This window comes from Callorhinus ursinus, unplaced genomic scaffold, assembly GCF_003265705.2.
Source record: "Callorhinus ursinus isolate GAN/ISIS: 27379988/994484 unplaced genomic scaffold, GSC_fseal_2.0 scaffold16, whole genome shotgun sequence".
Classification (NCBI taxonomy): domain Eukaryota; kingdom Metazoa; phylum Chordata; class Mammalia; order Carnivora; family Otariidae; genus Callorhinus; species Callorhinus ursinus.
In genome coordinates, this window is record NW_027397078.1 from 31,966,280 (window position 1) to 31,980,731 (window position 14,452).

At 44.7% G+C, this 14,452-nt stretch overlaps 1 protein-coding gene across 2 annotated transcripts; it reads right to left on the reverse strand.

Annotated features, from left to right (window-relative positions):
* Positions 1–5,534: 5,534 nt before the first annotated feature.
* LOC112812653 (POM121-like protein 2) lies at positions 5,535–13,867 on the reverse strand. Of its 2 annotated transcripts, XM_025857519.2 has the most exons (4): positions 13,726–13,867; positions 12,780–12,838; positions 11,405–11,560; positions 5,535–6,963 (listed from the first exon to the last, which is right to left on the reverse strand). In XM_025857519.2, exon 4 carries the CDS (start codon positions 6,775–6,777, stop codon positions 5,953–5,955), a length of 825 nt encoding a protein of 274 aa, XP_025713304.1. In that variant the 5' UTR covers positions 6,778–6,963; positions 11,405–11,560; positions 12,780–12,838; positions 13,726–13,867; the 3' UTR covers positions 5,535–5,952. The 2 variants fall into 2 exon arrangements, with proteins under 2 accessions (XP_025713304.1, XP_073758152.1); XM_073902051.1 differs by lacking the exons at positions 11,405–11,560; positions 12,780–12,838; positions 13,726–13,867 and adding an exon at positions 8,607–9,686.
* Positions 13,868–14,452: the final 585 nt, after the last annotated feature.

Consider the following 14,452-nt stretch of genomic DNA (forward strand, 5'->3'; position numbering starts at 1 on the left):
GGATGCAGTTGGCCCTGTCTGGCGCCATTGATGAGAAATGGCAGTGGAGGCAAATCGTGGAGGACTAATATAAAACCAGGGCTTTCCACACTTGAGGAAAGGGAATAGACATTTTTACCTTTTCAGGGATTTGCTTGAGAAGCCATTTGAATATGTATAAATATTAGTACTTTGTAAAACAGTTGTACAAAATGATTACTGAAGTGAATTCCAGTAATTCCATCAGACCACCTATATTTACAATCTTGAAAATGTAGGATTTCTATTTAGTTGTGCTCCTGGCATTTCAGTTTATTTACTTAGTTTTTTAAATTGAAGTATAACTGGCCTACCGCATTCGATTAGTTTCGGGTGGACAACATAAGGAAGTGATATCTGTATAGACTGCAAAATGATCCCCACAAGAAGTCTAGTTACCCTCTGTCACTATACATAGTTTTAGAATTTTTGTTCTTTTTTTTTTAAGATTTTTTACTTATTTATTTGAGAGACAGAATGAGATAGAGAGAGAGCATGAGAGGGGAGAGGGTCAGAGGGAGAAGCAGACTCCCTGCTGAGCAGGGAGCCCGATGTGGGACTCGATCCCGGGACTCCAGGATCATGACCTGAGCCGAAGGCAGTCGCTTAACCAACTGAGCCACCCAGGCGCCCCTAGAATTTCTGTTCTTATGTTGAGAACTTTTTAGGTTTAGGCATTTCAGCTTACTGAATACATCAAAAGAAACTTGACAAAGACAAGTGTAGCTCAGTAACTGCTTGTTGTTTAAGGTTTTCATTCTGTCTAAATCTTAGAGGACATTCATTGTGGTCACATTTGGAAGAAAGACCAGGGAGAAGTCACACTAGTTGTACATAACCCAAGAATGGGAAGAATTTATACCCTTTTGTTGGTATGTAAATCACCACTGGTCTATAGGATCAGGCTTCATGTTACTTCTGCTTTAGTACCAACTTCCCTCACATTGACACTTCCTCTGGGCTACCCCTATCTGCACTGTATTCGGGAGTGCTCTTCTGCTAGAGCGCTTGGGTATTACTGTGTTGTCTGAATAGCTGTGGTTGAGTAAACAATGTTTTGGAGAAGAAATCTCCCTCCTTTCATTCCCCCCTTTCCTATTTGGTGTTGGCCCAATCTACTTTCTCAGTTTGTCACTCTTGGATTATCATAGAAACAATGGAGTTCATTTCTCCCTCCATTAATCCATCCATCCATGCATCCACACATCCATCCGTCCATCCATCCATCCATCCATCCATTTCACAACCCCTCCCTGAGTGTCCACATGGGCCACACTGCAGGAATGCAGGGGCTCACAGTGCAGCACAGGCTTGGGCCTTGCCCTCATGTCCCAGGGCCCAGAGAAGGCTTGTGTTGCAGATAAACTAAGTATTTTTGATAGTCTCCCAGGTGACTCTGCAGCTGATAAAATTAAAGAGGGTGTTCTTTGCTTGGGGACAATGAAGTTCATCTCAGGGCAGGGATTAGAGACCCTCGTGACAAGGACTGTCGACAAACCGCATGAAATCTAGAAGCCCTTTGCCCTCCCGACTGTGCTGGGTCTATTCTCAGATGGGGTATGGAATCTTGTGAGCCAATCCAGGCATCTCAGGAATTATTGGCCTCTACTTTGGTTTTTAATCTTCTGGTTGGCTCAAGACACTGTGACCTTGGTGTTCAAGGGTCTTAGCACTACACTCCTGCACTTAGGGGAAGCGTCATGGGCTCTAAAAGCCCTTGCAGTAGGAACTCTTTTCCTCACCATGCCTAACCATGTTGGCTAATCTATGCTAGTTCTTAGTACACTTTTGTGAGTGAGTGAAGCATGCTTACCATCCAGGCTCTTAAACCAAGGGCACACGGAAACAGTGCCCACCCACCCGTTTCTCCCTCTTCTACCACAGTGGAGACTCTCCTGCTGGATCTGGTGTCAGTTGCCATAGCAGAAGGAGCTCTGGACTGCCTGGGTTCTAGCTCCTGTTGGTTCAGTTCCTCACTCTTGGGGGAACCAAGACATCATGGCTCATTTCTCAGAGCATCATCCAAACAGGGAGGAAGCACCAGCCCATGGTTTCTCTGTCTTCTTCTACAGCCTTTGCCTTACAGCTGTCTCCAGAAGCAGAGTGTGCTCTCCCCTGGCCTTTCCCACAACCTTGTTCCTTTAGGAAGTGGGCTTACTCATTACTACTTCAACTGCCTGTATCTGAACAAAATATAAACACTTCTCAGTCATTGTATTTCTATGGTTGGTCTTTGTTGAGCAGAAGGTTACTTTTTGTTTTCTAAAAATCCTAGACTTCTTTTACCGGAGGAACTACTATGTCGGGAGGATACTTAATATTCTCTAGTTGAAGACCCTCAGCAGTGAATATTACTCCCCCTTTTCACTCTATGAATCTTGGAGAGGTGATGGAAATAGTGCTTCACAGGACACTAGTACAGTGGGAGGCTCCCTGATAAACCCTTGATACATTTGAACACATAACACAACTAATTTCCAAAAATTTTACATAACCATAAGATCACTGTTAGGCTGATGGATGCCAGTATCTTCATTTGAATATGACTCTTATTTTCAGAGTACATTTGTATGTTATCTCTTTATCAAGGAAGCCACTAGAACTATTATTAATCCATTGCCTTGTTTTATTCTTGTATATCATAGTACTGTACCCAGGCTACTTTACAACCACCTGCTTTGCTCCTGTATTTGTATTTAATTAGAAAAAATACAGATATATTTACAAAAGACTTGCAGAGATAGTATAGAGAGATCCTGTGTATCAACGGTCCTCAACGTTGAGGGATTTCTTCCCTCCACTGCTCCTGAGGATATTTTGAACTGTCTGGAGGTACTCTGGTATTACAGTTGGACGTGCTACTGGCCTCGAGCGTGTAGAGGCTGGGGATGTGGTACACATCCTACAAAAGAACAGACAGCCTCCCACAAGCAAGACTTATCCAGTCTAAAATGTTAATAGTGCTGAGTTTGAGAAACTGCTCTAGACTCTTCACTCATTTCCCTAATGCTATTATTTTTTTAAATAATTTTTTATTGTTATGTTAATCACCACACATTACATCATTAGTTTTTGATGTGTTCCAGCTAATGCTATTATTTTAAATAACCATGATAGATATATCAAAATTAAGGATCTATCATTATTTCAATATTATTAAGCTAATGGAATTTTTAGATCTACTTCCCCTTTTCACTGTCCTTCTTCTGTTCCAGAATCTGTACCTCCTCGGTAATCATTCCAGTGATGGAGACAGTTTCTCCATCTTCCTTTGGTTTTCATGAACTTGGTCTGCCTTGGTTTTCAGGACCTTGACACTTTGGAGGAGGTTTATAAGTGTTTCTTATGTGGGTACGGTTCTGACCCCATCCAGGTAGCATATGGAAATGTGGTGTGTTTTGGACTACATCTATGCCTGGACAGTGTTGTGGCATTTAGACGGCAGGGCTGAGAGATAATCAACATGGTGCTAAGCTCAGGACAGTCCCATGTAATAAGGAATCTCCTCCTCAAAATACCACCAGCACCCTCATGGACACACTAGATCTCAAGCCCTTTCTAGCAACTCACGTAGAGTGAAAGGCCTTGCCTCAAGTCTAGCAAATGGCAGGTAGTAAACTTCAAAACACAAACCTGATTTCTAGAGGTTCAGTCCAGGACATTTTGTATCTAACAGTAACTGTCAACACTGAAAATGCTGAGTTTAATATTTTCAGCAACAATGTGAATCTTCTAGAAATCTTTATATCTAGGTAGGTAAAATATTTGCAATCCCTTTGCCGAGGTGCTACACGAAAGCATGAGTTGCCACCAATGGAAACCCTGAGTAAAGAACCTGAATTTGTAGTAAAGGATGGTGTAGTTCCACAGTGATGGGGACACAGGAAAGTATATGGGGTCACGGTTGTGTTGGCGGACTTTTAAATGTGTCCTTCCTCCTTCTTTATTTTTCCTTATAGCACTTCTCCACACCTGCTAGTGTGTCCATTTATTTATCTTCTCTCTGCACCCCCTTAGAAAGCAAGCTTCATGGGAGAAGAGACTTTGCTTTGTTTATTCTCTGACTCTCTAAAGGGGGATGCCATGAAATTCATGTTTGAACAGGATTTAAAGAGGCTTTAGATGGAAAGAACAGTGCAGGCAAAGCGTTCAGATGACCTCTTACCCGGGTCCTGGCTTCCCCATTATTCCAGCAATATTACTTTGCATTTGTTTCAATTCTACAAATGGCGTGTGCTACACATAATATACCACTCCCTATCTTTTCCACTCAGCAGTGTATTTTGAGATGTAACCTGTCGTTAAAAATATGGAGTTCAGTGATTTCCAACTGGGGGTGATGTCTGTCCCTCTGGAGATATTTGGCAATGTCTGGAGATGCGTTTGACTGTCACAACTGGAGCTGGTCCTATTGATATGCGGGCGATAGAGGCCCGGTGTGCCACTCAACATCCTGCAGTGCACAGAATTATGTGGCCCAGTAGCCCACGAGTGGAGAATCCTTGGGCTCCTTCTTTCCTTCAATTTGTGGAACAGTATTCCCTTGATAGCACATAGCGTGTCTGCTTTATCCATCCCCCTGTGGGTGGGCATTTAGGTTGTTCCAGTTCTCTGCTCTGACAGAGTACTGGGAAGAACATCCTCACCACTGTGTGTGCGGTGTGTGTGCATCTGTGTGTGTGCAGTGTGTGTGTGTGTGTGGTGTGGTGTTTGTGGTGTGTGTTGGGTATGTATGGTGTGTGTGGTGTGTGTGTGTGGGGGGTGTGTGTGGGGTGTGTGTGGTATGCGGTGTGTGTGTGTGTGTGTGTGTGTACACACACGTGGAGGAGAGTTTCTCATAGTCACACTCTGCTCTAGGAAAACTTCCAAGTCCTGCTGCAGATTCACACCCACAGCACTGCCTGGGGTTCCAATCCTCAGCATCTTTACCAGCATTTCACAGTATTTAGCATTTTCATTTGGCAACCTGAGAAGCTTAAAAGAGTAGCTTATTTCTTTTAAAATTTACATTTTCTGATTAATATTGCCAAACTATTTGAATCATTCACACTCATCCACAGCATTCTCCAATCCTGGGGGAAATGTTTTTGCCAAACATGTACCACTTCGGTTTATTCATCTCTGTATCTTTGCTGTTTTAAAATCTTAAAGACCAAGCTTGACTGTTTCTGCCAGTAGAGGTCACTGTCCCTCAGTGGTTTTCCACCAATGTGGTGCTTTGTTTTGGTTTTTTTGGGAGTGCTTCCCGCACCCCCCCACCCCCTCCACCTCCCTCTGGAATATATGGCAATGTTTGGAAATATTTTTTTGTATTTTCGCAATGCGGGTATGCTGCTGGCCCCTAGAGGATAGAGGCCAGGGATTCTGCTAAAACCCTACAATGCAGAGGACAGCACCCAACGAACAACAAAAGAATTATCTGGTCCCACATGTTTACCGTGCCAGGGTAGAGAATTCGTGGTGTAGACGAAATCCTAATATATGTACCTTTGCAAGAAAGACAAAGACACTCTGTATGACAATGAGGTTGTTCGTTATTATTTTAAAAATAAGAACACCAGTTTTCACTCTAGAAACTGGGAATATAGGGGAGAAGCATGCCTTCCTGCTCAGAGTGTTTCCAGGGAAAAGGCAGGAGGAGTGGATGGGCAGGAGGAAGGCAGAGGTTTTGAAAGCAACGGGGCTTCTTCAGTGTGGACTCTGCAGGGTGCGGGGAGGTGGGTCTGGGTGCTTGGAGGGGCTGCATGCTGGGGTGGTGAGGGCTGACTGGTGGGGTCAGTCACTCATGCAGGGGTCAAGCAGGGGTCAGCAGGGTAAAAGAACTGTGGCTTTGAGTCTCAGGAAGTGGTGGGGGTAGGGCTCTGGCTGAGGAGTCAAGGGGGACCCCAGGCTGCAGGAGGGCCCAGGCCCTGGGGAGTGCTGATCATCAGCTCTTCAGTCGAGGCCTGGGACTCTGCGGTGGTCTGGCAGCAGGTCAGGCCCGGGGTGGGCGTCCGCTCCGTCACCAGGATGCCAGGAGCAGAGGCCCCTTCTCAGAGGCCCCGGCCTGGGCACAAAGGAAGGGACCACTCCATCTTTCCACACAGGCTTGAAGGCAGATGGCCTGGCCCCTGGGCTCGGCCTCCTTCTCTTGGTGGGGGTGGCTTCAAACTGGAGAGGTCTGTGGATCCTCTTTCTTTTCCTGCATGGGCTCCGAGCCCTCAGCCGGGTCTCCTTGGCACAGCAGTCCAGCTGCTCCGGGATGGGTGGACCCCTGCTGAAGCTCCCACTGCGCTCAGGAGGAGTGATTTTGATGGTCACCATGTTGCAGATGCTTAGGAGGTTCTGGGCTTTCCCAAGCCACTGCTTCATGAAACTCTCGCGGTTGCTAGAGAAATCCAACCCCAGGAAGGTGTGGAGGGGTGACTTGCTGTGAAAGCGCCTCCAGGCCTTGGGGACTATTGCCCTCTGGACTCTGGGGTGGTCCAGGTGGGGCGGGGCCGGCTCCCGATCCAGCGCTCCCCGTGGATGGAGATGACTTGGCTCTGAACCAGGCCCAGAGGGCGGTGGGCTGGCCTGGGCGGCAGGGACTGGCGCCTCCAAGAGGGGCGTGGCAGCGTGGCCTTGGCTCTGCCCAGGTAGTTGCCCATGTTCGCGGTGCGGCGGGGTTGGGGCCTTTGACGGGGAAATCCGGCCTTCACAAGTGCCCCAAGTGTCGGCGGACGCGGAACTCGCAGGTCTAAGAGCGACTGTTGGTATCAGGGCGCGAGGGCAGCACATGGAGTCTCACGTGGGGAACGCTCTGGACACGGGTCCGGCACGAGCCAGGCCAGGGCCCCGCAGACGCAGCGACTGCCCCGGGTGCCCGCCGCTGAGGACAGGGGAACCTCCAGCTCCCACTGCAGGCCCCAGACGCTTGGCTTCTAGGCAGGGGGGCCACGAGGGCTTCGGCTTTTGTACCTGACACTGAAAGGGAGAAAATGTAGGCATTTCGATCAGGTCCTGAAAATTACAGAAAACCGACGGAATGACACTCTCCTTCATTACTGTAAAAATGAACATAATGCACTTGGATGCTCTTTAAAAGGAAGAGGAATCTACGTTTATTAGTGAAGGGGATGTGTGCTTCCATCTTCCAGAATGGTTGCTAATGTCACTTTTTGCAATTGTGCTCTTAAGAAAATGGTGAATGCCATTCATGATTTCTGTTTTAGCCCTGAGAACGTTGAGTTATGTGGACTCTCCTATAATTTTCAGTCTCCTTCCATTCCTAGAATGTGTTTTTTGTGAACGCAAATGCTATTTCTGTTTTTCATTTCTGCTGGTAATGTCGGAGTAGAGTGAGTCATGTTTTGCATTTACAACAGTTGATAACATCTGACTTCCAAAACACTGTTTAAAGGCTGCTGGGTAACTGATTACAGTGTTTAGGTTTAACATTTAATTTCTTTGAATCAATCTCTTGGTGAAAATTTCCCTCAAAAGCCCATGCAGAAATGCACCTATTGGGCTGTCCCCAGTGATGGGATGAGAGAGAGAAAGTAGAAGCCAATGTTGAGTCCAAGAGCAGGCTGCAGATTCCATCCAGATCTGAGAGGTGGACAGCTCAACGGTGAGGATACTCAATATAACTTAATGAAGAAGCACCAGAAGTTTTCTTTTTTTATTAGTTTCAGAGGTAGAGTTTAGTGATTCATCAGTTGCACATAACACCCAGTGTTCATTACACCTTATGCCCATCACCCAGTTAGCCCATCCCCCCACCAACCTCCCCTCCAGCAACCTTGTTTCTTTTTTCTTAAAAAGATTTTATTTGACAGAGAGAGACGCAGCGAGAGAGGGACACAAGCAGAGAGAGGGAACACAAGCAGGGAGAGCGGGAGAGGGAAAAGCAGGCTTCCTGCCGAGCAGAGAGCCCAATGCGGGGCTCGATCCCAGGACCCTGGGATCATGACCCAAGCCGAAGGCAGACGCTTAACGACTGAGCCACCCTGGCGCCCCTTGTTTGTTTCCTATGTTAAAAGTCTCTCATTGTCTCCCTCCCTCTCTGATGTTGTCTTATTTTATTTTTCCTTCCCTTCCCCTATGATCCTGTTTTGTTCCTTAAATTCCACATTTGTGAAATCGTAATTGTCTTTCTCTGATTGACGTATTTTTCTTAGCATAATAGCCTCTAGTTCCATCCACATCCTTGTCAAGTGGTAAGATTTCATTCTTTCTGACGGCTGAGTAATATTCCATTTTATACACCCCCCCCCCATACACACCACGTCTTCCTTATCCATTCATCTGTTGGACACCCGGGTTCTTTCCATATTTTGGCTATTGTGGACATTGCTCCTATAAACATTGGGGTGCAGGTGCCTCTTCAGATCACTATGAGCACCAGAAGTTTTCTGAAGTCAGAGTGTTTCAGGATGAGGGGGTGTGGTTAACCGGTGGGTGCAGGGCAATGAGACCCCCAACATTCACTACTCACTGCCAAATTTTTTTTTTTGGCCAATTCATTAAGGAATGATCTCCAGGTAGATGATTTTTAAAAGAGAAGTTCCTATGATAGAAAGTTCTTAAAGACATTTTTCATGGTAGAAATAACTCTTCGTACATACCTAACGTATGTCTTCAGGTGATCACAGCATGAGATTGGACGGTCTCATGCCACTGTGTACTGATTTCTTATAATGTCTTTTTCTTTCAAATGTCTACAGAATTTCCCACATCTGCAGCATAACGAGTGGGTGTCATTCTGGTTTGTAGGTAAAGAATCCTCCAGAACAGTCTTCTGCTGCTGGTGAGCTATAGGCAGTAATAAGTAGATCACCCCTATGCTTTTACTAGTAAACCAATGTGTTGATTAATTAAAAGCCGTTTTCCCATTGACAATGTTTCTTTTCACACACTAGGTGGTAAAGGATTTCATGTATTAGCGGATATTAGAGATTAGCACACATTAGTTGGTGCTTGAGCAGGGGTGAGCTTGCACCAGACATCAGAGACTGTATGGGCACAGTTTTGGTTGTCACTCGCTGGGGGGCTACTGACATCCAGTGGGTAGAGGCCAGGGATGCTGCTAAACATCCTACAATACACAGGACAGCCCTCTACAATGTAACTATTGATTTATTTATTGGGACCCGATAAAATTTAGGGAAAATAAACAACTCATGGAAAATTACAACCTAAAAATTGACATCAAAGGTGTCTTTAGGATACCTTTCTATTCAATACCATGGTATGAATTTTATTTCAAATAGTGTTTTGTGTCCCTTAGGAACATCTGACAGTTTCCTTTTTAACATTTTAAGTTCATTCCAAGGTATTTTAGTTTATTAGTTTCCATTGTAGGGTTCTCTCTTCCGTTCTATCCTGTGATTTACATGTCAAAAGAATTCATGTCTATAAATCAGTATGGTACTCCACTAATGTCTCTCTCATTTATCTTTTTTTGTCTAACTTTATTGACTGCTACCAGAATTTAGTCAATTTAAAATTTAATATGCTAATTATAGTGCAGTTACTAGATATCCTTTCCATATTAGTCATACTCTTTACTCCTGAGCCGAGATTGGTCAGTCTACTTTATCAACTCAGGGAATTCTCATTTAATTCTATTAAAAAATTTTACAAAAATGGGGTGCCTGGGTGGCTTTAAAAAATATATTATGAATTTTGTGAAATATATTTTAGGAATTTATGAAAATGAAAATATTAGTTTTCCCTTTTCATCCCCTGATGGGATGAAGCCTATTAATCGTAACTATATCATTCCTAATATTGAATGATCCTTACGTTACTAACAAAAATTCTACATGGACAAATCCTACTAGAAAAAATCCTATGTGATGTACTGGTAGATTCTAGTATTTTATTTAGCTTTCCTTTTTTCTTTTTAAAGATTTTTATTTATTTATTTGACAGAGTTAGTGAGAATAGGAACACAAGCAGGGGGAGTGGGAGAGGGAGAAGCAGGCTTCCCGCTGAGCAGGGAGCCTGATACGGGGCTCGATCCCAGGGCCCTGAGATCATGACTTGAGCCGAAGGCAGACGCTTAACCAACTGAGCCACCCACACGCCACAGCTTTCCTTTTTTCTAAATATTCTTGAGAGATATTACTTTTGGGGCTTAGTGTTTACTTTTTAGGGGGTGGAATATTTTCTAAATATTCTTGAGAGATACTACTTTTGGGACTTAGTGTTTACTTTGGGGGGGTGTCCAATCTTTGGTGGGTTTTGCTTTCACTGTTATCTTGGCTTCATAAAAAAGAACTTAAAAGCTTTTGTTCTTGTAAAAATTTTTTAATCAATAAAATTCCTAAACAAGTAAAAGCCATTATTATTAGTTTAGTTCATTTATGAATTAAACAACATTTTGTGTGTTGACATAGTAACCACCACTTAAACTTTCGTTTCTAATTGAAAAACAAATACCAAGTCAAAACTTCTGACTTAGAGGGGCGCCTGGGTGGCTCAGTCATTAAGCGTCTGCCTTCGGCTCAGGTCATGATCCCAGGGTCCTGGGATCGAGCCCCGCATCGGGCTCCCTGGTTGGCAGGAAGCCTGCTTCTCCCTCTCCCTCTCCCCCTGCTTGTGTTCCTTCTCTTGCTGTGTCTCTCTCTGTCAAATAAATAAAAATAAAAAAAAAAAAACAAAAAAAAACAAACTTCTGACTTAGAATAAAATTTCTGTACAGATATTGTTGGGTTCTGTCTTTCCTTTGAAATTCCACAGTAAGTTTCTCCTAAGAAAATTAAGGACTTTTGCATATACAGAGAGCAAACTCTGTATGATAGTTGCCAAAGGGGAGGGGAATGGGGGGGGATGAGAAAAATGGATGAAGGAGAGTGGGAGGTACAGGCTTCCAGTGCTGAAATTAGTAAGTCACGGGGATGAAAGGTAAAAAGCACAGGGAAAAAGAGTCAATGGGATTGTAATAGACTTGTATGGTAACAGATGGGAGCTACACTTGGGGTGAGCACAGCAGAACATATGCAGTGGTCAAATCACCATGCTGTACACCTGAAACTAATATAACATTGTGTGTCAACTGTACTTCAGTAATAAATAAGTATCAAACCAGTTTGAACACATCCACTTCCAGCCTTCATTTTTTTCCATTTAAAGATCTTAATTTTTATAGTGATTCTACACAAAGGATATAAAGTAAAATACATGTTACTGTCAAAAATGAAAGCTAACAGCTTATGTTCTTCTATGTTTTAACTCCTGTCTCTGGTTAACTTGACATATCTCCAAATTCATGTCCAAACTGAGATAAGATGTTAGCACATCTTAATAAAAATGCGTAAGCATTATGAGATATTAAAAACTGATGCCAAAGTTGGAGCTTAGCTTTGTTTTAAATGGGGAGGCTAGGATTTCCTCAGACAGAAATGTGGAAAGAACATACCTGATCATGATCAACCTCTATGGGCTGCTTCTTAATGATCCAGGTGACGGACTCGGAGAGTGGCGGGGTAGTCAGGGATCCCGAGTAGGTCCAGTAATCCGGGCAGGCAGGCATCAGGCAAGAAGGATCAAACGACCCAAATTCCACAAGGGTGTCCTGGCCAAGAGAAGAGGTCACCCAAACTATCATTCGGTGCTGAAAACCACTCAGGAATTAGATGACAAGGCATTGATTCTTGGGGGCGCTGGGGACTAGCACTGGTCTAGAGGAATTGCAGGTAACTCCGGGTGCCTTAGGACAGAGTCAAGCCCATGCTTTGTTTCTATATATGATTAACTATGCAAGGTTCTCTTTATTAAAATTGAGACATAACTGATTTTTTTTTTTAAACTGAGATATAACTGGCAACAGTGTAGTTCTGATAGTCCTCCACGGGAACATGGCACAAACCACTTCCTCCCTCCATTCTGGAAGTTTACTGCAGGTGGTCCCCTCTGAACTCTTTGGGAGGCATCAGGCAGTAGCTGGTGCACGAACAAGGAGATTTCTTTTTTTCCAGAGAAACCAACAGAATTCTCCTTTCTGAAAACACAATGCAAAATTGGGGGAGCCAGGCTCCTGGACAAAAAGGGGAGACAGAAGAGAGGGAAGGGAAAAGAGGGAGATAAACAGGGAGGGGGGGGGAAGAGAGAGAAGATGCGGACCTCCAGGGAACAGCCCCTTCGGGATTCTGAATCATGAACAGTTAGTCCTGGGGCCTGGACAAAGGTATCCATTCTGAAGAATACGGGTCATTGTTTTTGTTTGTTTGTTTGTTTGTTTTAAAGATTTTGTTTATTTGACAGAGACACAGCGAGAGAGGGAACACAAGCAGGGAGAGCGGGAGGGGGAGAAGCAGGCTTCCTGCGGACTGGGGAGCCCGATGTAGGGCTCGATCCCAGGACCCTGGGATCATGACCTGAGCCGAAGGCAGACGCTTAACGACTGAGCCACCCAGGCGCCCCGGGTCATTGTTCTTTACAGCCGGCCAAGCCACGTTTCTGTCAAACGCTTCTCTGCTCCCTGCCCGTGGGATGGGAGGTCGAGTCAACAGGGCTGCCCTGGGTGTTTCCACAGGGACTCAGAAGGAGCAGAGGAGGGGAGAGCACTGGGTTCCCGAGTCCCCCAGTGCTAGGGCAGGGCAGCAAAACCAAAGCGGTCAGCGTGCGCCCACAGAACCACTTCCGCCCCTGTAAGGTGTCCCAGGGCCGGGGGCTCTCAACACACACATATTAAGTGGCAAGTGCTCTTTCACGACAACTCGCAACGTGCCTTCTGTCTCTACTCTGAGATTAAACATAACATGTATTTCAAGTGACTTAGGGAAAAAAATTACCTTATGCTTAATTGACGGCACAGTGTCCACCAATTTCTGTAGCTCTTCATGACGTGTAGCTAAAGAATAAATGAGAAAATATTTTTTAAAATGAGATCTTATGCTAATATTGTTACAGAACGTGAATTCCTATCAGACAATTGGTGATTACCTAAAAACAATCTACAGTACTGAAACTGCACTTAAACTGAGAATTCAGGATGTTATAAACATCACTGAATGAAAGCACATACAAAACAAACAGGCAGGTGGTTTGCGGACAGGCTGAAGCCCATTGTGTGCAGGGAAAGGTGCCCCTGCTCTGTTAGCCTCACACCTCCCCCCCCACCCCCAGCCTCCCTGCTGCTTGGCCTCCAGGGACACTGATGGCTAAAGCTGTCCCAGCCAGACGGAGTGGGTAAGGCCCAGCTCTCAGCGCACACCCACGTCCTCAGGGGCTCATTCCTGGAGCCTCAGTGTAATAACCATGTATTCCAGTTTCTGTGTTTGATGCTTTGACATCTGAGGCTTCCCAACACTAGGGGGGTTGCCCCTCCCAGGGTGAGCTAATTCGAAGAGAGAACAAACAACTGAGAGAGTGCCCTTCATAAGGAAATCAACCAATCCAGAGCCCAAGCAGCTCCTTTATCGGGCTCTGACATGCTGGGACACTGTCCCTGTGCCCTACCTGCCCCAGGACCAGGTGGCAGACAACCAGGGACAGCCTCTGTACCACAGAACCTACTGAGGTTATTCAAAGTAGCCAATCTTCAGTCCCCTTATACTACTTTATGCGCTCCTTCCCCCAGGCCACAACAGGCTCTCATCCACCATTTCTCCTCCTTCCCTCTGCCTCCTGGCCATCCCTGGTGCTTCCCCATGTGGCCCTGCCTTCCAGCTTTAGGGACTGTAGGATAAAATTTTTCTTTCACAACAGTCATTCCCATGTCTGTGTGTCTTGCCATACCTGATGAAAACAAACCTGGGGCACCCTGACAACACTCCGCCTCCAGAGTTTGCAGGAGGCCTGCACCTGCTGAGCCTCCAGGAGCTCAGAGACCCTGCAGAGAGTGTGGTCTGCAGATTTTCCACCCAGTTCTCCAGCTGTCAGCTGTGTGACCTGGCAAGGAAGCAGTGAACTTCACGGAGCTTCACTTCATCTGAAAAACGGAGATGATAGTATCGTCATCAAAGACTTCTGGAGAAGACAAATGAAGCACTTAGTAAATACATAGTTACATAGCACCCAGAGCAGCCCTGTTCCTTTAGCAGTTCCTTTCCAGATCATTTCCCATAGCTGTTTGCCTTTATCTTTTTATGCCATTTAGAATATATTAACTGATCTCACATTTTAACCATTATTTGCCCTCCATCCTTTTATAATAGTGCCAAAAAATAGAAATGTAATGCAAACCACAAAGGAAATTTTCAAGTTTCTAGGAGCCACATTTAAGAAGTTTTAAAAAAGGTGAAACTACTTTTGATAACATATTTTGCCAAATACATTGAAAAGATTGCCATCTCAACATGTAATCAACATGAAAAATTACTGAGTTTCCATTTTTTCCAGTCTTAAAAATCTGTTGTGTATTTTACTCACACAACACATATCAAATTAGATGTTAAATTTTCATCAAAAATATTTGATTCATATTTTACTTGAAAATATAGATACACATACTCAAGTTGTTCTA